Source organism: Stegostoma tigrinum, chromosome 27 (genome assembly GCF_030684315.1).
Source record: "Stegostoma tigrinum isolate sSteTig4 chromosome 27, sSteTig4.hap1, whole genome shotgun sequence".
Classification (NCBI taxonomy): Eukaryota; Metazoa; Chordata; class Chondrichthyes; order Orectolobiformes; family Stegostomatidae; genus Stegostoma; species Stegostoma tigrinum.
The window spans coordinates 8764267-8790097 of record NC_081380.1 but is presented as its reverse complement, the minus strand read 5'-3'; the positions used below and the strand labels follow the sequence as shown (position 1 = coordinate 8790097).

General features: G+C 39.1%; 1 protein-coding gene across 2 annotated transcripts in view; it reads right to left on the bottom strand.

Moving 5' to 3' along the window:
• Positions 1 to 18135, bottom strand: part of LOC125464407 (lysine-specific demethylase 2B-like) — a 153048-nt gene extending 134913 nt beyond the window's left edge. For both annotated transcript variants that reach the window (XM_059655238.1, XM_059655239.1), the window contains exon 1: positions 17975 to 18135. In XM_059655238.1, the coding sequence (XP_059511221.1) occupies positions 17975 to 18016 (42 nt within the window). In that variant the 5' untranslated portion in view covers positions 18017 to 18135. The remainder of the gene's footprint in view (positions 1 to 17974) is intronic.
• Between the last annotated feature and the right edge of the window lie 7696 nt (positions 18136 to 25831).

Below are 25831 nucleotides of genomic sequence, written 5' to 3'. Positions count from 1 at the left end.
GATGCAACTAGTTTAAACCTTTAAAGTGACAGTCACTGTCCTCTTATGCTGGTCATAAACACATCCTGTTTATGCAAACAGAACAATGGTTTCTAAAAAAAACAAATACCAAAAACCGTAAACTTGGTATCACCAAAGCAAGCTTTTAACTCTAGGATATTTGAGTGGTGCTCCCCCCCACCTCCTCTAAATCCTAATCAGGATTGTCACATTTTAAACATTGTTGGTCAGAGGCAATGAGAAATGTTCAGTATGTATAGCCATCAGGTCTCTAACTCCACCCACACATTTCCCCCAAGCCTAACTTGGTATTGGCTACACACCAGCACTTGCTCTTCAAAATGTTACAAACTAAACTTCATTTATTCATGCTACATATCCGGATTTAGTCATCACTTCAGAAATACCAGCAGCTTCATGCACCAACACATCTTTCAATGAAAGATGTCTGATTCAGAAGCAGTCCAGATATATTATAGTCCGGATGTTTAAATTTATCTGTCTGATCACACCTGATTCTTTTGAAAATGTATTTTAGAAGCTTAATAATTTTAGGCAAGAAAAGTTGACTACAGCAAGACAATACACCATTGATACAACTTAAAGACCTGCCAATTATTTGTAGCGTGTAGCTGGAATACTGGAACCTCAGTTCGTCACCATATAAATCAATGATATGCGTGTTTGGATGTTTTAAATTAGTGTTGTCACTTAATTTAGGAAACACGAGAGGTTGGGTAAAAAGTGACAAAGTTATAGACCTGGACTTAAGCGATAGGCAAATTACAGTGCTCACCATGTACGTAGAGAAGTTATTAATTTTGGATCTATGTTAGACAAATAAGTTTCTCAGAATTGGGACTGAAAGAACAAAGGATCTTGGGTGCTTAATATGCATCTAGATATAGGCTATTCACACAGGAACAGACAAACAAAAAAAGTTTTCTTGAGAGTGAATCCAGGGAAAGTGACTCATGTGGATGGAGTCCCCACCACTTACTCAGATCATGTGCGGACCAGCTAGCCGTAAAATTCACAAACAACTACAAAGTGAAATCTACACCTGCTTCAAGAAGACCACCATCACCCTGGTTCCAAAGAAAAACCATGTGGTGCATCTCAATGACTACTGTCTGTTGGCTCTGACCTCCAAAATTATGAAGTGCTTAGAGATTAGTCATGGATCACATCAATTCCAGTCTCAATCCTTTGCGAGATGCTTATTGGCACAACAGGTCTACAGTGGATGCCATCTCCCTGGCCCTGCATTCATCCTGGAACACCTGGATACAAAAGGATACCTACATCAGGTTGCTATTTATTGACTACAGTTCCATCTTCAACACCATAATTAAAACCAAACTCATCTCTAAACTCTGAAGTTTCAGTCTTGTCTGCCCCATGCGACTGGATTCTCAACTTTGACCCATAGACCACAATGAGTACAAATAGATGACAACACCTCTTCCACCATAATCCTCAACATTTGTGCCCCACAAGGCTGCATACTCCGCCCCTTACTACATTCCTATACACTCATGACCGTGTAGCCAAATTTCACTTCAACTTTATTTACAAGTTTGCTGATGACACCGTTGTACGGCAGATGTTAAACAATGCTGAGACATAATATAGGAAAGAGATACAGTGCTTAGCGGCATTGTGTAAAGACAATAATCTCTCCATCAATGGCCGCAAAATGAAGGAGCCAATGATTTGACTTCAGGAAGGGAAGCGAAGGGCACACAGTGTCTGCATCAATGGTACAGAGGAGGAGATAGTCAAGAGCATCAAACTCCTAACGGTGATGATCGATCTATCTTGGTCCGCCCATGTCAACGCAGTGGTCAAGAAAGCACAACAATGTCTCTACTTCCTCAGGAGGGTAAGGAAATTCAGCATGTCCACAAGGGCTCTTACCCAATATAGACTCTTAGAATACCTTCTCTGTTGCATCTATCTGAATACATCACAGCATGATTTAGCTACTGCTTTTCCCAAGACCGCAAGAAACTAGAGAGGGTCGTGAACGCAGCCCAGACTATCACACGAATCAGCCTTCCAACCATCAACTCCCTATATACTGCCCACTGAATCAGCAAAGTAACATGATGAAAGACCCCTCCCACCCTGTTGGGCATAAGGTATAAAAGTTTGCATACATGTACAGATAGATTCAAGAAGAGCTCCTTCCCCACTGTTAATAGATTTCTGAATGGCCCTTAAATTTTAAATTTAACATTGATTTTGCTCTCTGTGCGCCTTCTCGTAACAATGTATTCTTTGCTGTTCTAATACACTTTGTATGGTAAGAAGATTTTCACTGCACCTAGGTACGTGACTATAATAAATCAATTCCAAGACAAATTAAAAGGTTTGTCTTTATATCAATTAGCCTATTCCAATGATAAATAAAGGGGCTAAACTTGTAATTGTAAGCTAAACTTGTAAATGTGTAATTTGCCAAAGTAATGGTCAGTGTTGCCGCTTAGAATCATAGAAATTTTAGCACATAAGAGGTTCTCAGCATATCACATTGCAGTAATTTATCTAATCCCATTTCCTTTTATTCCTCATTATCTCCAAATAAAGAAAGAGAGTACAAATAATCAAAATATCATGCCTACTCAATTTGCCCAAAGTTGAATCCACAGATACGGTACTGCAGAAAACACTTATATGAATATGGGATGCAATCATATCTTCACTTTTAAAAAGGTAATTCATCTTGTTAGCCCATGCAGTTGGACTGTGCATCTGCTTGTAACAATCATAAAATTAATATAGCCCAGGAAGGCCATTTATCTCAATTTAGTCATTTCAACTCAGAACATTCGCTCAATAAGATGCCAAAAAAAAAGGCATGGGTGAAGAGGATAGGGTAGAAAAAGAAAAGCAAGGAAAAGAGACAAAATTATGGGAAAAGAAAGAGGCAAAGACTAAAAGATGGATTGAAGTAAGGGAAGTGTACATGATGTGGTCCAAATATTACAAGTGAAAATGGACTCAGTTTTATGTGGTGTTGATTATAATTCTTCCTGCAAACGCAGAAATTAGGAGAAAAAGTGGGCCATTTGAGCCTGCTTCTCAATATGATCATGGCTGATCTGTATCTCAACGTCATATTCTGCTCTCTCCCTCAGCTCCTTATTTGGAGATAATGCCATTAAAATCTAAAACAAAATCTCTTTCTTTAATAGATTCAGTGACCTGGCCTTCACTTCTATGGTGGAAAATTCTACACATTTATCACCCTCCAAGTGAAGAAATCTTCTCTCATCTTGGTCCTAGACTACCCTGCATCCCAAGGATGTGACCCTTGCTTCTAGATGACTCAAGCAGGGAAAACATCCTCCCTGTATCTTGCTTGTCCAGGCCTGTTACAATTTTATGTTTCAACCAGATTCCATAATCCTTCCAAACACTGAATAAAGGCCTGATCTAACCAATCTCTCCTCATAGGACAGTTCCATTATCGGCCTAAAGAATCACTACTACGATGGCAAGTATATCTTTTCTTAGGTTGGGAAATCAAAATTGCTCATAGTGCTCCAGGTGTGGTCTCACCAAGGCCATAACTAACTGCACTAAGGCATCCCTACTTCTGGCCACAAATCCTCTTTCAATGATAGTTAATGTACCATTTGCCTTCTAAATTGCTTTCTGCACCTGCCTGTCTACTTTCTTGACAATAAAGTGTGGAGCTGGATGAACAGAGCAGGCCAAGCAGCATCTGTACAAGAACACTCAGATTGTTTGTACATCTACATTTCATGGAATTGGAGTTTTTGCAGCATGGAACAAGGGCCTGTAGTGATTCTGTCTGCCCTGGTCATCCAACATCCACCTACTCTAAACCCATTTTCCAGTACTTGGTCTATAGCCTTGTATGCTATGACATTTCAAGTGTTCATCTACATACTTCGTAACTGGCATCTCAAACTTTTAGGCAGTGAGTTTCAGATACCCAAAACACATTGTTCCTCAAATCTCTTCTAACCTTATTGCTCCTTACCTTAAAACTGTTTTTCTCTGGTTATTGACTCTCTAAATGACTGTGAACTGAAATGAGATTTGGATGGTTTTTGGAAGCAAATAACCTGATACTTACTGTAGATACTATTTACACAATTACTCCTTCAAGCAAAACAGGAGCCAAGACCCTCTGGTGGCACCGTGGTAATGTCCCTATCCCTGGACCAAGAGTTCAGAGTTCCAGTCCCACATGCACCGCAGGTGGGTAACATCTCTGAACAGGTTGATTAGAGAAAAAAACCAGGTTAATAAAAGGGGCAAGAGTTTCTCCCCATCTAACCTGTCTGTGCCCCTCAGAACTTTGTACACCTCAATCAGATTCCCCAATTTGATCTAAAGAAAACAATCTTTTCATAGCTGGATCACTTCAGCTCAGGTAACATTGTGACAAAATCTCTTTTACGTCCTCTTTACTGCAATCATGTCCTTCGAACAGAGTGGCCATCAGAATTACACACAGTACTCCAACTGTGGCATAACTAAAGATACAGCTCTATCCTTGCCCTATATTGTAGAACATAGAACAATACAGCGCATTGTTTTCAATGCCTTAACGAAAAAGAAAAGTATCCCATTTCTTCTTAATCACCTTGTCTACTTGTCCTGCTGTCTTCAAGGTTCTGAGGACATGCACATCAAGGTACCACTGATTTTCATAGGTCCTACCAAACAACATGTACTCTCTTGCCTTTTTTATCCTGCTAAAAATACAACACCTGGCTTTTCAGGATTAAATTCTATCGCCACTGTTCATCCATCTCAACATATTACCAATACTTTGCCTGTTTTTCACAGTTTTCACGCTGCTGTCTAAGAAGGTCATATACCCCTACTCCAATTAACTGTGCAATTGTCCATTTACTTCAGCACTGCATTTGCTTTAACTGCTGCTGGGCAGACCCAGACCTGTAATGCAAGTGCCTACAAGCCTGTTGAGGAGTCAAAATGTCCTTTCCCGCATCCAAGGATATTTTTAGATCCAAAGTGACATCCTTTCCCATCCCAGTTGCAACATAGAAAGCATTATACTACTATATTGCATGCTTCAGGAAACTGCTAGTACATTAAAGTAACATTTATACAGCATATAGGTTTGGACATCTGCTGTATAGGCCCTCTTGTAACACAGTGGTAACATCCCCACTCCTGGACCAGGAGGCCCAAGTTTAAGTGCCACTTCCTCCAGGGGCACTATTCATCTCAAACAGATTGATTAGAAAAATAGATTGAAGTCTGCTATAAACAGTGCTGAATCCATTAGTAAATCTCAACAAAGCGCTCAATTGCTGCACCTGATGTGACATAAATAGATGGACTCCATTCCCTGCCTGCTCTTCCATTTCACATGGCTGGAGTTTGGGATATATGAAACTCACCAACTAATTCAAAACGTTTAGAACAAACTACAAAACAGTCTCAAATTAAGATTATCCTACAAATCAGATTTTTGTCAAGTTATGTTAATACTATTAATTCTATTCATACTAAAATCTAAACATGAAGGCAAGAAGTAGAATTTGCAAATTCGTATAATACTGTGTTAAATTCCTTTATGTTTAAAGAGTGCAGGATGCATAAAAAGACAAAATTACAATAATTTATAGTTGCCATTTCTTTTAATAAAAAGCACAGCATAAAACCATTAAACGCTAAACTAAATGTAATTTGTACAGAAAACTACTGAAAATGCAGATTTAGGTGAAGGCCTGAAGAAGGAAGATGCACCTCAGCTTCCTCTTGCAATTGGTACAGTTGATGCATAATTTAAAACGCAAGGTCAGTGCATAGCTATAAAATGTTCAAGCCCAATACTGAAGCTGTGCATGTACACCCAAAATCATGCTTGGTTATGTGCATTGAGTCCTCTGAACAATTTTCAAATGTCACGTTCTTATACTTGCTCTGGATTTTGAAATAGTAGTGCCAAACTTGGGGCTTTTTGCGTGAAACTCAAAATCGGTGTTGACATAGATGCTTCTGAAGATAGGCAGAGTAACTAACAGCATTCCTTAACTGTGCTTCGTTTTTTTTTAAAAATGGGTAGCCCAGAACAGATACCAAGCTGAGCCAGTGAATCAAAAGTATTTGTACTGCTTCGTTATATCATATTTCTAAAAGGATACTGACACACCAAACTAATTCAAAAGCCAAAACAGCATTGACCAGATAAATAGTTTGTGTTTCTGGTGGCAGATTGGGAGACGTGTCAAAATCTACATCTTGGCAACCAGCAATCCAGGCCAAAGTTTTAAATTTAAGAGTAATTGATAGAGCAGAAACTGCATTGCAGAAATCATTGGAAGCACTGAGGAGGAGGACTTTAGTACTGCAGAATAAAAAGAATGTTGCAACTCAGTTGAGCTGAGTTAGACAAGAGTCGGAGGTCTGTCTGACTTTAAATTGCAGCTATAAAGATGTAAGCCAAATTTGCACAAAAAAAAATTGGAGTTGGTCAGCAATTCAGATTATCCAAAGAAGTACACAAATGTGTAAATTTAGTAGGGCAAGTTATGTGGAATGCCATCAAGCTCACTGAGTCTTTAACTTTTTACTGCTTGTCAAATTGCTCAATTTTTGCTGCATTTGTCCCGCTTCCCACCCTATTGAGATTCCTTGTCTGTTTATTCCAAAACAAAAACTTTCACTGCCAGACACTGTTACAAAGAAAACTCTAAGTTAAAACTTGGGTAAAAAAAAGTTATCCTGATACTATTCTGGTCCTTAAAGAAATGAACTTGAGTTATGGTTTTGATTTAAAATTCTTCGGTCCATCTCGTGATAGCACCATGTGTCCATATACAAATTGACTTAAGTGGACAGTGTGTAAATAAAAATCAAATCATGAGTAATGCAAAAAAAAAGAGGAAGTTCAACTAGTAATAGCAATACTGTTTGCACATGTCATCAGACAGGAACCTGAAGTCCATGCAATAAGGAACCTCTACACTTTAATCTTGGCAGTGGACCTGTGTTGCACAATTATACAGCTTTTAAAACACTGGCTGAGCAAAACAGTTAGTCAAAAGGCAGCAGGCTGTGAAGAAAGCCTTTCCTAGCATTTGTTACGATATTACATGCTGGAGTGCAAATTATCTGATTAGATTATTATGTGTAGTTAATAGCTTACCGTAAAGTTACATTAGAACTGTATATCAAAATTAAATTGGATATTTCTGTCAAGTACTTGGATTAAGTGAAATTGGTAGAGTTATTGATTGTGCTGTTGTTCCCAAATCCTTTCCTATTTTCCCCAACACTATTTTGAATCCTGCCATTCAAATTGTGCCCTGCTGCAGTACAGAAATAACTTAGCAAGGTCTTATTTGACGGCAACAAAGATAAGTTTTCCCTCCACATTCGTCTCAAACTATCTGCAGCCTTTGGCACAGTTGACTACACCATTTTTTAAAAATGTTGGATATTTTCTAATCAGCTTGTTCAGAGATTTTGTCAGGGATCTCTGAAGTCAGATGGATTTGAACCCAAACTTCTTGGTCCAGAGGAATGACTATTGCTACTACACCACTATGCCTACCTCGCCATTATCTTTCTTTTCCCATTCACCAAGTCATCATGACTTTTTTCCTTCATCCGTTAATTACCACCAGTAAATCACCCATGTAGCCAACTGGGTATCTCATGTAAAGACCATTAAGGGCAATACTACCCACCAAAAGATGAGGGGAATTTAGGGAGAGTAATAGGGGGCTAAATCAAAATGGAATTGGAGGGGGAATAAAAGTACTTTTTTTTATTCTCAGTTGATTGGGGATTCCTCTCATCCTCATCCAATTCTTAACTAAATTGCAGCCAAAGAATTACTTCTGTTGGTTTCTCTTTCTGTTCTCACAAACAGATCTCTGACATCCTCCAAGGGTCTATTCTGGGTTTCCTCTGATTGTTCATCCAATGTCCAGTACTGGATGAGCAGAAATTTCCTCTACTTGTACAAAGGAAATATTGAGACAATGAAGCAGGGGCCAAAAAACAAAGTGTTTGCTACTACCGTCCCCATACTTTGCCTGATAGTCTGAGATTATGGCCATATTTGTAATCTTGATGTTACATGTGATCTAAAGATGAGTTTTTGTACTCAAATTCATGTCCTCATTAAGTTATAGGAGTTGCAAACAGACAAACATACAACTTATTGCTGAAACCCTCATTTGTTCCTTTATTATCTCTAAAGATGACTGTTACGAACACACTCTTGCACAGTGTTCACACTTTTCCATAAAACTGAGCTCACTCAAAACTCTTCTGCACATGTCCCAACAGCAAGTTCCATTCTGTTATCAGTCCTGTGCTTGCTCACCTGCATTGGCATCTGAACAAGCAGTCTATTGAATTTACATTTCTCACATGAGAATTATTTATTTTTAATATTACTTCATGACTTCAACTACTCCGTCTCTAATCTCCAATCCCAAAAGCTTCCAAAATGTCATGTTCCTAATTCTGGAATCATATGCATCCAAGTTTTAATTGCTGATGGTTATGCGTTCAGCTGCTTAGGTTCCAGTTCTGGAACACCGTCTCTTTACTCTTCCAGTTTACTTTCTTCCCGCAAGTCTCTCCCCTCAACATTTAACTTTTCAATCAAGCATTTGGTCATTTCACCTAATAATTTCACCTTATGTCATGCTTAGTTTTATCATGGTCCTCTGATGTATTCCACACCTTGAAATGATTCACTGTGGTAAAGGTGTTATATAATTTTTCACTGTTTTCTTCACTGCCAATCTTCTCATTTTCTTTATTTATTTTTGCTTATATTCCTCCTGAATGCAGCAACTGCTTACCGGGGTTTGGTTCCAAGGACAGCAGATTCTCAATATGATATCTTACCCAAGAGGCCACACTTCAAATGACAGCTTTGGTATTCTACTGAGGAAGCATCACTACCAAACTCAATCCTGTCTTCACTGACATTCATACTCAAAGTGATTAGGAGTTAACATTTTCCAATCAGTACTTTTTGCTCCTTTTGATCAGGATTGTTTATGGGTCAACCACAGCTCATTGGCAGCATACTCACCTCAATCTGAGGAAGTTCGAATACCAAACAGGTGAACACAAAATTTAGATTGACATAACTCAGAATTGAGTAAATGCTAGTGACCTTCAGATGATGAGTTAAAGAAAGTCCTGTTTGCCCTCATTGACAGATGCAAAACATCCCACAGCACTATTCAAAAAGCAATTCTTCTGAAACCTGGTCTAATCCATACTTCAATCATGAAAAAAAAACTAAAGAAAGTCATAATTGCCTGCTGGACAAGTATCTGTCTTATTGCTCACATTAAAATAGTGGCTAATTTTTCAAAAGTACTTGGAAAAACTACAAAGGTACACCACAAAAACTGTGGGATGCAACCAATAGGGTCACTAGCTGAAGCAATTGTTACCATGCAGCTCAAAATGCTAACAGCTGCATGGCCTCTGTAAATCAGTATTTCTTTTTAAGTGAGCTTGGCCTTACTGACCAATTTTGGAGGCCTGCAACGTGCCAACGGAAATGGTTGGATGCTTTATAATTTCTGTTCTCCTGGTCTTACACCAATTCGCCTATTCATTTCCTCCCCCCTCACTAAGTGTACCTTCCACTCACCCGCAGATCGAGGATCGTTAAACACGCAAGCACCAAAACAAGATCCCAGTGGGAAAACATTTGGGTAGCACCAATCTATGGCCATGAAGAATGTTATATAAATTCAAGTCTTTTGAATTTGCAACACTGTAGCAACTTTTATCTCTTGTAATCATGGAACAACAATAAATCACAGCTCGGAAGGTTCTCACAGAAGTGTACTGTATGCATGCAGTAATGACTTCACAGTGGGTCACTTACAATTTTACATGATCATGTTGATGTATAATTCAAATGACCTGAACAAAACATTAAATGATTCTAGCCAGAATTAAAAAAGGTTTAAAAAGTCAAGCATTGGTATACATCACAAAGTGGGGTCAGCTAAACTTTTTGAAAATCATTAGTCAGAAATTTAGATTGCAAATACAGAAATTCCCTTCAGAAGAACGCATTCATCCCTACTTTAGAGCAGATATGTTCATCATAACATTAAACAATGGTAGTATTGTACATGAGATTCCAGCTGTTAAATCACCTAACGTAAATAAAAATTGGGATGCCCAGTTTGATTGTCTGTAAAGCACTTTGGGACATCCTGAGATAATGAAAGATACTATATAAAAAACGTGTATGGCAGAAACAACTAATAGAGTTAATACTCTCATCTGATTGTATAATATTTTCTAGGTGGTGTATGTTGGGACCACTGTTAAAGCAATCTTGGTGTTGTGTCAACACAGTTAAGATAAAAGGAAAATAATGACAGAACTAGAACAGTGCAAAATCCACAAATTGTCAAGGAAAGATACAAGAGTTAGCAAAAATATTTCACTCAGTGACAGTGAACATGTAAACAGACATGAAGTAAAAGATTGTGAATTGACCTAAAATTAAGTATTTTTAAAAATGTCAGATCAATATGTTGAGAAGCTGCAGGGCTTTCCGTTTCTTCAAACTGAAGAAGTTGTTTGGGAAAGCCCCACGCCACACTAATTCTGGATGATGAATGTCAATGGGTTTTTAGGGGATTTTGCATTACAACGGTTTGAAACAAAGTGCCTTAAGATTCCAGGGGAAATTTCACAAGAGTTTTATCGCATAAGGGGTTCCTTGCTCAAGGACAGTACAATGCAATAACTTTACATTTATGATATCTTGCAATAATTTAATCTTGTACAAACGTGTGCAAGCCTGGTCATGTGATCAATCCACTTATTTGACTGGATGCGTCTCAAACACCAACACTTCCTGAGCCTTCTCATTGCATATTTTTATAAGAGATTATAAACATTAAAGCACAGAATCTAACCTCCTGTTGACACCTCTATCAACATCCTGGAGATGACCTTTGACTGGAAACTGAAACAGAACCAGCCACTAACACTGCAGCCAGGTGAGTAAGTCAAAGACTGGGAATTCTGTAGTGAACAACTTACCCCTGGACTCCTCAAAGCTTACCCACCATCTACAAGTCAAGGACATGATGGAATACTCCCCACTTGCCTGGATGGGTACAGCTCCATAAATACTCCAGAAGCTTGGTGCCATCCAGGACAAATTAATATTTGACCTGCATTTGATTCCATCATCTGAAACAGTGAACCCATCTGCCACTGGCATGTGCCATTTACAAGACGCAGCAACTTGCCAAGCCTCCTTCAACATCATGTTCCAAGACTATAGATCCTCACAATTAGAAAGACATAACTTCAAAAACATGAAGACCTCCAACTTCAGGTTCCCCTCTAAGTCACTCCCATCCTGACTTGGAACTATATACCACCCCTTCACTGTTGTTGGGTCAAAAACTTTTAAAAAAACTCTTCCTCAGGGCACTGTGGGTTTACCCGCATCAGATACAACCAGTTCAACTGCATTTGGTACACTGTGACACATAACCACAGGTTCGAGAGCAATTGCCAGCAACTCACTCATCCACGAACAAATTAGTAAAAAAAATACATTTTGAAAAGCACAAATTTCAAAGAACCTGGAAGTAACCCCTTACCATTGCAATTTATGCTTTGAAAGCTGTAACCACAACTCTTTCTTGGTTGTTAAAGCTGTTTTTGTCCTCCTTTATGGGTGCTTCTCAATTTTTATTTTTAATCATGTTAAAGCTAGGATGACAAACTTTTAATGGAAAATTCAAAGCAAGAGCCAGACTAAATAGAGAAAATCAGGCTTTATTTTAATCACTGAAGCTCAAGACAACAGGCAAGAAACTAACAAGGTAAAATTAAACTAGGTATAATCAATAATTATTTTCACACTTCATGTGCCTGAAAGCACAGTTTCAAAAGTAACGTAATTAGTTTCCAAAATCATAAAAATTATAAATTTTATTGTTGAAATTACTGGACATCTCTAGTAGGGATTTAACACAGGTTGACTACTAAAATTAACACCTGTAGCATATCACATGAAATCAAATATTCTTAATATCTGACTGGAAGTTTAAACAGCTGATGTTGAAATGGAATTTTGCTACATGGGGTGCAGATGGCACACTGCGATCACTTTGTGCCTTATATCTATTAGTCTCATTGTAGTACAGCCTGAGTAATTACTACATACATCCCAATAGTACTGATGTGGCATGATGGCATCTTTAGACATGGTCACAAATGGTTGAAGTAAGTTGCTAAATATGTATTGCATTGCTTATCTAAATATTCAAAGCTGATTTCTCGCTATTTGACATGGGAATTATAGTTCAGAAAGAGAGGCTGTACCGAGCAGGAAATGAAACAAACTACATGAATTGGTGTCACTGAAGTACACAGATAGAAGGCAGCCTTTCCATAAATGGTTCAAAAATACTTTGCGGAGCAGAGCAGAAGTGACTCCACCGTAACTTGCAGTTAAACGCAAAAATGTCCAGTTCCCAGTAAAGTTAAATTCAAAGAAAAGCAGTCACTTCAACTCAACCAATATCTGCATCAACCACTATCTGCATTATGGAAGAGACGAGGGGGTGGCCAAGTCTGGTCCAAGTTCAGGCCCAAGTCTGCTTTGTCATTGAGCAAGATCATTGATCTCAGCTATACTTTTATACACTCTTCCCAAATCCTCAAAGCACATTTGGAAAGACTGCACGTCTCATCAAAGACTAGAAAGAAATACTCATACTTAGCTCTAGAAAGAAATTAGAATTCAGAAATCTGAGTAAACAACTCGGGACCATAAAGAATGGGATCTTCCTGCATTAACAAAATAACTAAAGAGACTTTCTTGAGCATTTCGCTTTAATAAAAGGCTTTGGGGAAAAGGCTGGAAAGAGGATGCAAGGAGTGTCTGATCAGCCATGACCCTGTTGAACGGTGGAGCAGGGTCAAGGGAGCGAAATTGTCAAATGACCTGATTCTGTACCTATCTGTTATGGTTGTAAATTTTAAAAAAAAAACTAAAATGCTATATTTTCAGACACATCATCAGACTGGATCCAGGACCACTGAATGAGACTATTTGAGGATTCCCTCACTCTGCTGAATAAGGCAAGAAAGAAGTTTCTTTTATTCATTCACAGGATGTGCACATCACTGGCTCGGCCAGTATTCATTGCTCATCCCTAATTGACCAGAGGGCAGTTAAGAGTCAACCACATTGCTTTAGGTCTGGAGTCACGTGTAGGTCAGACCAGGTAGGGATGGCATATTCCTTCCCTAAAAGGGCATTAGTGAACCAGATGGGTTTTTCCCAACAATTCGCAATTTCTGACTCAATTTCAGATTTCTGTTGAATTCAAATTCCACCACCTGCCATAGTGGTTCCTGAAGCAATTACCCAAGCCTCTAATATTAAAGTCCAGTGGTAAAAGCACTAAGCTGTCACCTTCCCTTAGAAAACGGGGCAGGGCGGGGGGGGGGGGGGGTGTGATGGTGGTGTTAAGAAGAAAAAAAAGTCTACAGCCTCAAAACACTCCAGCTGAAAACTGCAACATTAACAGGTGATAAAAGACAACCCAACAAATAACTTTCTAAGGAGAAATTTCAACATGCACTGTTACTTATTATTACAGGATTTCAATTAAATCTTTTACAGGTACTCCCAATGTTTGTCTGGACTAGGTTACAGTACTAGTGAGAATTTCATGATGTAGAGACATGTCCCATTTTCTATCTTTTTAAAAGTAAAAACTCATGGAATGTGGACAAATTCTGGCCTAGCCAAAGATATCATCCATCCCGAGTGGTCCTTCACCTGAAGATGGTGACCTGCCTTCTTCAACCACTGCGGTCGATGTGCTGTAGGTAGACTCGCAATGCTATGAGAGAGGGAGTTTCAGGATTTTGATCCAGCAACACCGAAGGGACGGCAATATGTTTCCAAGTCAGGACGGCGAATGACAGAGAGGAACTTTCAGGTGGTGTCCCTGTGTATCCGCTGTCCTTATCCTTCTAGATCGAAATGGCTGTTAGTTTGGAAGGTGCTATCTAAGGAGCCTCAGTGTAATAATTTATTTAAGTCAGAAATAATTAATTTTATTAATTAAAGTACATTAAGTACATCAGTGTCCAATAAACCAGCTATTACCCAGAAAACTTGCTACAAACCACAAATCCATAACACCAATACAAAATCTCCAGTAGAGTGAAACCAACACATGTAGCTAATACTGTAGACAAACAAAAATAATTGTTTCAGATGTGCATCTTGTTACACAGCTCAGATCATTTGCACACCATTATAACAAACAAACATCGAAGTCCTCATTAAAATGGTTTGTAATTATGAAACATGTTTTACACAAACATGTGGCGTCAAAGATCTACAGCTAGAAAGAGCCTGTTTTTAAATAGGATCTTTGCTATTTCATAAATATTAACTGTGAAAACAGTAGACTGCACAACAGAAATAAAATGGCTGTTATTTCAAGCCTGCAACATTCTCATGGACAATCTTGTGCGTTGCAAAGGCAAGGCTCAACATGTACTTAAAGAGGAACCAGCTAAAAAAAGAAAATGATACAAAAGGTTTACTGCAACAAAGAAGTGATCTGCTTTGTATTTTAAGTACTCAATGCCAAAAAGTAACAGAATTTGTTCAGAGTTAAGAATGATCACTTTCACATGTCACAGTAATTATTCATCTATACCTCAGTAAAGCTTTAGAAATGCATCGCATGAAGCCACATCCTCTTAAGGCTGCACAACCTCAACTATCTAATGCCCTCTACATTTGATATTGAAAATCAGATGTTGGTTATCACATTTCTGATTACTTTTAAAACAAAATAATCCGTGGTATGTGGAACTTGCCAGCAAGTATTTTTGACCATCCTTAACTGCTCTCGAGAAGCTGTAGGTGAAAATTACAGTTTCACATATAACTGTGTGATTTTCTTAGCTGCTTTGGGAGGGTAGTTAACGTTTAGTCACACTAGCCTATTAATAGAATGTCCTCCTTTTGTCTCATGTCTCCACTCACACCCTTGGTTCTTCCAACAGGACTTCTCAATGTTCAACCCTCAATGCTGGCTATTCAGTCATTGTACATTTGTCCTCTACAGCTCTGTATTCACCTCTCCTCATTGCCACCACCCTCCCCCACATTTGTCGTTGCTCCACTTCAATCTTGTTTGACATCCTGTTTCTTTTCCTCAACCCTGCATCTTACCACACACGAGCAGCATTACAGAAATGCCGACTTGTAAAACTAGAAACTGTTCAACTTACCCAATTAGCTAAACTAACTCTCCTTTAAAGATACTGAAAGTTTAGAATGACATTAATTAATTCAGCTGAGAAAAGTGAAGCAGAAGCAAATTTCTCAAAACAGCATCTCAAAATCTCAGACATTGTTGCTGAGCCATCTGTTATCTTGGGTTTGATTAACAATTTTGCTGAATTAGCTTATCTCAGTTCGGACAGTGGTATGTATGCCACCCAGGAAGTCTGGTAGAAGTGGACAAGTAACTGTTGCATTGGCAACTGGCTTCAGCTACAGTAACCAAAACTAAAACAGTGGCAATTTCAGTTAAGTAGTGGCATGTAATACAAAGCACCCACCCCAAAGATGTCAACACCTGTGAGGGGAAAATAAAATTGGGAAGAGTGGACCAGAGATTGAAAGAAAGGGAAAGCAAGATAAAGTAAGGAAAGTGAAAGCTTCAAGTTAGCCCTATTTTCCAGCATTCCCATAGCCCTACAATCTTAAAGTAGTATCTAACTCCTCTTGAGAAAAACACTGGTTCCAACAAACTTGCATTCTAAATCATAACTTAAGCAGAGAAAAAAATTCAATGTTCTAACATTGTAAACAGTTTCTCAAAAATATAGCAACATAAGGAATGAATGACAGTAAAGATCTGAAGCAATTCACTGCCTAGTTCAACATTTATTGGTACTAATTTCCCAATTACTGGGGCAGATAATAAGAAAAATATTCCACCAATATAACAACCACTCAAGACATCAGTAACTAAATAATAGGGTGGAGTATAGCAGCTAGACATGGTAGCTCAGGCAAATAAAATGGGCTTCAGCCATACCTCTCAAGTCCTAGCACCGTAAAACCAAGCCATACAAAAACAATCAAGAGAATTATTGACCAAAATACTGCTCGCTTGACACAAAGGCAATCTCATTATTCTAGAAAATAACTAGTTTATTTAAAAACATTTCTCAAAATCTCATCGTAAAAGTAAACACTTCTTTCCTCCCAAAAGAATGTAAATATATTTCAGTAAAGATAGTAGTACAATCTACTATCCTGTTGTTTGAAATCCATAGTGTATAATTAGCGAATCACAATCTGTGTTTCACAACATGGAAGCACTTAATAACTACTGATAGACTCACTTATGAGTTGGATCCCAAGAAATTGCCAAATTGTACTAAACACAGTACGCTAAATGGTCCAGATCTACAACTCCCTGACAAGTGCAGATTTTAACCTATTTTGAATTTGCTCATTTTTCTTAAATTAATATCTGTCCTCCACATCAAATTTAGTGCAACCATTACCACTATCCTATTTTTGTTTTTATTTTGCAGTTATTTACATTCAAGGATGAAGCGAGACACCTTGGGAGTGCATGATACAGACACTCACTGGTAGATTAAACTAAAAACAATATAACCTGTCCCAGGTTCTGAAAATAAGCACCGTAAGACTGTAATGACTGCTCAATTCCTATGCTTGAGACAACAAATGGTACAAAGGGCCAGGCAAACAAATCTGAATTTCAATTTCAGATTTTGCCCAAGGAAACTAGAGTTATATGGGTTGGGTTTGCACTCTCTTTAATTTGAAAGAAGGAAAGTAGTGCTTTATAACCTCAGAAAATTTCTTCTTGCAAAATATACACATCTGATTAATGATTCAGTTTAGGAAACAAGCCAAAATAACAAAAAAAACTTTGACACATATCCCTTTCATGTTTAAGTGTATCCACTCAAGATAATTATCAGCTGCAAGAGTAAAAGCTCAACATAATGTCTACGTACCAACCTTTCAATAAAGTTAGGAATGTACAAAACCATTGGAACCCTCAGCCCCTAAGCTGTTGCTTTCCAGAACAATGGACTTTTGGTAAAACATTAGCTCATTAAGCCCAGTGGTTAGCTTGCCAAGTGCCAAAATGTCTATGTCCTTCATAGTGTCACAATACTTATTTTACTTCCTTGCCCCTGACAAAAAAAAATCACTAACACCAATTTAGAAAAATATGATTCATAACAGGCATATAACAGCCATATTAAAAATCTGCAGTGTGCATGATGCATTATCAGGTAATTATTTCTTTCAACACATTTAAACAAAATAGATATTTAACAAAACAATACATAATACTGATTATACAAAATTAAAATAACTAGATATTCTTAGTTAATTGGTATTGAAATGTGCTTTCCCAATCAAACAGGCTTACATGTAATTATTTAAGCATTTGATCTACCACATTCAAGAATACACTGAAGTACATGGGAAGCTAGAGTTTTTTTTAAATAACACTACAGATCAGTTATACACAAACAATCATTATGAGCAGATGATGCACAACACAGGGTATTCTAGCTAAGGGAAGGTGTGCAAAGATTTATGGTTAATGAAAGCAAATTCCAAGAAGACTGGCTTGAATAACTAGGTCACTCCTTTTCTCAAAAGAAGAGTGACACCTTCAGCTACGAACTATCCCACTTCCCTGAAGGTTTCTCATTTCTGTGTAAAGGGCACCATAATTTTCCAGGGGTGTATGTTTTCTCAGGGCAGGATGAAAGGCCTTGCCCAGTAGCAACAGCAGACACTACTGACTGAGACTTTCTCCCCAACAGCACCACACAACACACGCAGGCACATTAAGCCTTTAAGTAAAGTAGAAAATGATCCTTAAAGGCTGACCTGAGAGGTGTCATAATCTTCATCATCAGGACTCAGTGCCATGACCTTTCACAATTCATGCTGCCCAACCAAAGAAATCCAGTCATGGCTCTATTAAGCACACTTTCACAGAATACACTCAACATTCATTAAGGAGCTTCCTCCATCTAACGCTGCTGAACCTAACTTCACAATGAAAAGCCTGGCTATCCAGTTGATTGACAGTCATGCTGCCCAATCGGTGTTGCGAGTTCAAAGATCTCCCCGCCCACCACTGTCACATTGTCCAATCGAAAAACCGGTTTGGGGGCGGGACCCGCGCTGCAGCTTTCGGAGGCGGAGGGGGTGGGGAGGAGAAGGGATGTCAATCACAGCGCGCGGGCGGTGCGTTGGTGATTCAAACGTGAGCACGCGCGGAGAAGCGGCACACGCTGTGCGCTGATGGGCAGCATTCCAACAGCCCTACGTCCACTGCGCATGGCAACTGATAGCCCCCGCCTCTAACGTTCACGTACAGTGCGCGTGGTGGCGTCATCCCAGTTTCTATTGGTTCCAGGGTTTGTCAATCAAAAACGTCAGCGGTCACGGTAGTGATTGACATCTCCCGGCGTGATGGCGAAAGCTGAAGGAATGGGTGTGAGGTCTGAGGGAGGTGGGAAACATCGGGGTTCAGCCTCTAGCGAATGTGAGATTTATTTATTTTCTTTTTGTTTGCTGCTTGTGAAAAGGTAGGGATGTGACTTGAAAGGGTGTCTCGCCTGCCCGTGGAGGATTGGGGGCAATGGCATTTATCACAATCTTGTGAATACTAGAAATCTGAAATCAAAGCGGAATTAATGTTTCAGGTCAAAGGCCTTTCAGAGTTGGGAAACGTTAGAGATATTATAGGTGTAAACTTCTCTCCACCGTAGAGTGATCAGTTACTTGGAGGCACAGTGTTTTAATATAAGGAGAGGATTTGAAGAAAAGGTTCTTAGTGTCGTAGAGCTGTACAGCACCGAAACAGACTCTTTGGTCCAACTCATCCATGCCGACCAGATACCTTAAATTAATCTAGTGCCATTAGCTAGTATGTGGTCCATATCCCTCTGAACCCTTCCAATCACGTACTCATCCAGATGCCTTTCAAATGTCCTAATTGTACCGGCCTCCACCACCACCACCTTCTCAGGTAGTTTATTCCATATGTGCTCCACCTTCTGCTTGGAGAAAAAGTTTCCCCGTAAGTCCGCTCTAAATCTTTCCCTGCTCACCTTAAACCTATGTGCTCTAGTTTTGACCCCCCCCCCCCCCGAGGAAAAGTCTGTGTCCCCTACCCATGCCCCTCACCCTCCGCTCAGGGAAAATAGCTCAAACCTTCAACTCTAGCAACAAATCCTTTCTGAATCTTTCAAGTTTCACAATCCTTCCTTATAGCAGGGAGACCAGAATTGAATACAATATTCCAAAAGTGGCCTGGCCAATGTCCTGTACAGCCACACCATGACCTTCCAACATGTATACACAGTGCACTGACCAATAAAGGCAAGCATACCAAACACCTTCACTATCCTGTCTACTGGGACTCCACTTTCAAGGATCCATGAACCTGTACTCGATTGTCTGTTTTGATTAGCCACACTCCCCATGACCATACCTTTAAGTGTATAAGCCTTGCCTCGATTTGCCTTTGTAAAATGCAGCACTTCACGTTTATCTAAATGAAACTCTATCTGCCACTGCTCAGACCTTTGGCTGATCTGATCAAGATTCATTTGTACTCTGAGGTAACCTTCTTCACTGTCCACTGCACCTCCAGTTTCGGTGTCATCTACAAACTTACTAACCATACCTCTTATGTTCACATTCAAATCATTTATATTAATGACACAAGGCAGTGGACCAACACTGATCCTTATGGTGAACTGCTGGTCATAGGCCTCCAGTCTGAAAAGCAACCTTCCACCACTATTCTCTGTCATCTACCTTTGAGCCAGTTGGCTATACAAATGGCTAGTTCTCTGTGTATTCTATGTGATTTAATCTTGCTAACCAGTCCACTATGAGGTACCTTGTTGAACACCTTACTGAAGTCCCTGTAGATCACATTCATATAGATCACATCTGTTGATCTGCCCTTATCAATCCTTGCCTTTCCAAATACATGTAAATCCTGTCCGTCGGGATTCCCTCCAAGAACTTGCCCACCACCGATGTCAGGCTTACCGGTCTATAGTTCCCTGGCTTTTCCTTACCACCTTTTTTAAATTGTGGCATTGCATTAGCCAGTCTTCAGTCTTCTAGCATCTCACCTGTGGCTATCAATGCTACAAATATCTTAGCAAGGGGCCCAGCAATCACTTCCCTAGCTTCCCACAGAGTTGTAGGGTAAACCTGATCTCGTCCCAGGGATTTATTCACATTTATGCATTTTAATATGTCCTGCACCACCACCTCTGTAATATGGGTGTTTTTCAAGATATTTCCCCATCTTGAACTGACTATCTGAAAGGCTGGTAAAATAGGAACCATATTAACATTTAAGAAGTGTTTAGATGAGCACTTGAATCACTATAAACATACAAAGTTACAAGCTAAGTGCTGGAAAGTAGGATTAGAATTGGTAGATGCTTCATGACTAGCACTGCCACAGTAGGACAAAGGACCTCTTTCTGGGCTGTAAAGCTCTGACTCTACATAAAAGGGGTCAAGGGATTATGGAAAAAGAATAGAGGGGACAATTTTGAGAATTGAGGGATCAAAAACTGCTTTCATTGGAACATGGCTTTTGGGCAATCCTAGTAGTATAGGACCCAGAATGGCTGACACATACACATGCATGTGGCGTGGATCACATCTGACACCATATAACAATAATGATGCATATTGAATGGCTATCTGGAGGAAACATGCTGAGCATGCAAATCATGATGTTAAATCACGTGCAGCACTGATTTAACACTGTGCTACCATTTCGGAGCTTAACGTTCCACCTAAAGCCTAACCTTAACTTTGCTCAGCTGAAGGTATGTTCAGCAGCAGTAAAGGCCCACAACATTGCTACATAAAGGGATTGTAAAAAACTTACTAGGTCAGTTATATATTTTCAGTTAAGTGTTACCAGTATCTGATACATGCAGTCGTTTATTACAGGTGCTAAAGTCTGCAGGGAGTGGTATTGGTTGCTGAAGGACTTTTTGCTGACTTCAAGGTTTCTTCATAAGCAGGCTGCTCCCAGATATGAATTCACTAGTGGACATTCTCCACAGAATACAGCATGATATGGAGAATCAACAGACGTTATACAAAAGAGGATAAGCTGTAGGAAGTGGGAGAAGGGCTCTGAGCAGGAGGAAAAGTGTTTTCTCTCAAAAGGGAAGGTATTTCCTGGTGTTTCAAAATCAAAAAGGTAAGCCAATGAAGATATTGAGAGACACTGGAGCAAGTCAGTTATTGATGCTGGCTGATGATGTCATTTGTTTTCTAGAGGATCTGGTGAAAGAGAAAATATTAATTGAAGCTGATTCATGGGAGTGACTACCAAGTCTAATTGTACAAGAGTTGGATTAAAGAAATGTTTAGTAGACAGAGAGGTAGTACTTGGAGTTGTGAAACAAATACCTGTGGAGAGAATTGATCTTATTTTGGCAAATAACCTGGCAGACTCAAGAATATTGGCTTCACCACGGTGGTAGAACAGACAATGGAGGTGAAAGAAACTGAGCTACCTGACATCTAACAAGCAGTAAGCTCTTGACGAATGGGAATTAATATCTTGTAATGACTATGGATGTTTCTGCAAAATTTCCCAAAGCTGTTTCTTTAGAAAAAAATACTACAAAAGAATTTAGACAAGGAACTAGAAGAGCTAAAGGGGGTAATGAAAAGTTGTTAGCAAACAGGATTAAGGAGAATGCCAAGGCTTTTTATACATACATAAAAAGCAAGAAGTTAGCAAGGGAAAGGGTTTGCCCACTCAAGGACAAAAGAGGGAATCTATGTGTGTAGCCAGAAGTGGTAGGTAAGGTCCTAAACAAAAACTTTGTGTCGGTATTAACCAAAGGGAAGGAATTGGTGGAGGATGTTCTCAGGGGAGGGAGTATGGAGTTTCTAAGCCAAGTTTCTTTAGAAAGGAACAGTTGTGATGCATTTTTAAAAGTATTAAGGTAGATAAATCCCTGGGTGCTGATGTGATCTAGCCCAGAATATTGAGGGACGCAAGAGAACAAATTGTTGGAGCATCTTTGTATCCTCTTCGGTCACATGTGAGGTCCCAGAGAACTGGAGAATAGCCAATTTTGACCCAATGTTTAAGAAAGGTAGCAGGGATAATCCTAGAAATTTTAGGCCTGGGGGTCTCACATTGGTAGTAGGGAAATTATGGGAAAAGATTCTCAGGGAGAAGATCTAACACATTTAGATGCAAATGGACTTATTAGCGATAGACAGCATGGCTTTGTGCAGGCAAGGTCATGCTTCACTAACTTGATTGTGTATTTTTGAGGCGGTGATGAAGATGATTGTTTAGGAAAAAGTGGTTGATGTCGACATGGACTTTAGTAAAGCCTTTGACAAGGTCTCTCATGGTGGACTGGTACAAATGGAGAAGTCTCATGGTGTCGGGGATGAGCTTGCAAGATAGATACAGAACTAGCTTCGTCATAGGAGGCAGAGGATGGTGATGGAAGGATGCTTTTCAGAATAGAGGGCTGTGACTAGTGGTGTTTCGCAGGGATCAGTGCTGAGACCTCTACTGTTTTGTGATCTACATAAATGATTTGGAAGAAAACGTACCTGGTCTAATTTGTAAGTTTGTGGATGATACAAAAGTTGGTGGAGTTGCAGATAGTGAAGAAGATTATCAGAGGATACAGCAGGTGAGAGATCAGTTCAAAGCATGGTAAAATGCCAGATGGAGTTTAATGTGAGGTGATGCATTTTGGAAGGTCAAGTCCAGGTGAAAATTATACAGTGAATGGCAGAACCATTAAGTGTATTGACATGCAGAGGGATCTGGGTGCGCAGGTCCACACATCAATGAAGGTGGCAGCGGCTTTACTAAAAAAGGCTTATGGCATGCTTGCCTTCATTTGAAGGGGCATTGTATATAAGGTTAGACAAGTTATGCTGCAGCTTTATAGAACTTTAGTTAGTCCTCACACTTGACATATTGCTCACAGTCCTAGTCGCCACACTACCAGAAGGATATGGTTGCTTTGTAAAGGGTACAGAAAAGATTTACCAGGATGTTGCCTGGTATGGGGTATTTTAGCTGTGAAGAAAGTTTGGATTGACTGGGTTTGTTTTTACTGGGACGCAGGAGTTTTAAGGGCGACCTATTAGAAGTTTATAAGATTGTGAATCACATGGATAGAGCGGAAAGTATGAAATTTTTTTGCCAGGGTAGAGGGGCATTACTAGGTGTCACAGATTCAAGGTGTGAGGGGGGGATGTTTAAAAAGGAGATGTGCCTGAATGCATTGCAAGAAGAGGTGCTGGAAACACAGTAGCAGCATTCAAGAAGCACCTGAACAAATTCATGAATAGGAAAGGAATAGAGGGACACGGACCCTGTAAGTGAAGACAGTTTTAGTACGGAAGGGCAGAACTTGTCAGCACAGCCTTGGAGGGCTGAAGGGCCTGTTCCTATGCCGTATTGTTCTTTGTTCTTGGTAGTGGAAAATAAGTTCTTTTTTTGCAAGGTTTGCATTACCCAAAGAAATACATTCAGATCAAGGCTCAAAACTTATCTTACAGATATTTAATGAAATAAAGACTAGTTTGAGAATCAAAGTATTCACATGTTCCGTGTATTGTTTGTAATCCTAAGATGCATTGAAAAGCTGGCACCAAACTTTGAAGACTATGAATAGAGCATATTGCCAAGAATGACTAAATGATTGGGATAAGGAAGCTCCATTGTTATAATTTGCCATAGGGCTATCCTAATGAGGGGGACAGGATTTTGTCCTTTTGAACAAACATATGGCCATGAGGCAAGGACGACTTGAATTAATTAAAGAAAAGTTGACAAACCAAAGCTCAGAATATTGCTTCTAATTTATGTTTCAAATGTCAACTGATTCAGAATTTGACTAAGACTTGTGAGTTGGCTAAAAACATCTGAAAGAAACTCACCAGATGATGAAAAATAGGGTAAATAAAAAAGCCAAAGTTTGAAATTTTGTTCCAGGAAACAGGATGTTGGTGCTGTTGCCTGTCTCTGGGGAATCATTAAAAGCAGGGTTCACTGGATCTTATCAAATTAAGAAGAGACTCTGATGTAACTTATGTTGTAAGTACTCCAGACAGAAGAAGGAGTCAAAGCATGTGCATGTTAAAGAGATTTTATTGTAGGGATGATAGTCAGGAGAAAATTGTACTTACAATAATGAAAGAAATTGGGAATTAATAGAAATATCAGAACAATGGCAGAATGAATCTGAAATAGAAAATTCAAAGGTTAACTTCTCAACAACCAAATTTGAAAACACAGAGCTACTGAACAGGTTGGATTGCATCATGCCTTAACTTCCAGAAAACCACTGAGGTGACTAAGGAAGGTTATTATAGAAATATAATCAATGTATGGAATTAAGCTAGAAAGAAAACGGTTTTGGTTGTTCATGATGTGGATGTGGGAAATGATGTATCATTAAAACAACAAAATAATGTTTCATTCCAGAAAGATTACCTTAGATAAGGGAATAGATCAAATTTAAGATGGACAATAACATTATTGAATCGAGTCAAAGCAGCTGGAACTCACCTACTGTGATAGTGACAAAGCCAGGTGGGTCAGAAGTGGTCTCAAATCCCATACCACAATTGGAAAAATGTGACAAATGAATGGATATGCCAAGTTTTTTGCAATTTGTAAAAAGTGTATTGGTGAATTCATTTAACCAAGAGCACTAAAGAAATCTCAGCTTTTGTAATCTCAGCTGGACTTTATCAGTGCAAACATATCAGCAATGTTTCAACGGTTGACTGATAAAGCAATGAAAGACCTTAGTAATTATAAAATTTACCTTGATAATTCAGTTGTTTTTGGCAAACCTGGGAAGAACATTTACAACGTTTGACTGGATTGTTGAGAGACAGCTACTGTGGAAAACTCAGCAAGGAATGCGTAGATTTGCAGAGCTTTAATTGAACCAGCAAATGAAAGAAACAGTGAAGAAGTGAAAAAAATTGTATGCAACTTTGAATTGCTGGGTGATTCAAAGTAATTGTATTTTCCACTTGCTACTGCTGTGGAAATAAAAGGAGGCAGAATTAGAATTTTTTTTCCATTCTGAGTCAAAACAATGAAATAGCAGGATTAATGATAAAACCTAAGCATATGAAATTGCATTTATGGTATCAGTGCTGAGGAAAGAGTGCTGCAAGTGATATTGAGGGCTAGAAGTCACTGAGGACCAGACAGGAAAATTTTGCAGGCATTAAAGATCCACTTGGAACCCTATCTTAGTGTTATTTTTGAATGGTAAACGATCAGTATCATAGCTCAGGGGGAGAGGGTGACTATTGATCAGTATGTGACCACAGTGTTGCATCTATCTGAATCCTGACAACTGAAAGATGATCTCTTCAGAGATAGGAGTATCATAGATATAAGGGTTCCTGACGTGAACCATACCCGCAGAGGGGCACCCTACTCTCAGGAAAGCTATTGAAATGTGCAGAAACTTTGAGGATTTCAATCATCAGTTAGAGTATATCATTGTGGAAAGAAATGAGACTTTTCATTTTGCTAAGACAGTCCAAGCCAAATGAGAAGAACAGATTTGGAAAAGGGAAGAAATTTTGCAAAATCGCCAGCAGAAAAACCAAGGCCAGAGGACGGGATGTAAATATTGTGGTAAACATTTCAAAAGAAACTATCATGTCAAGAGT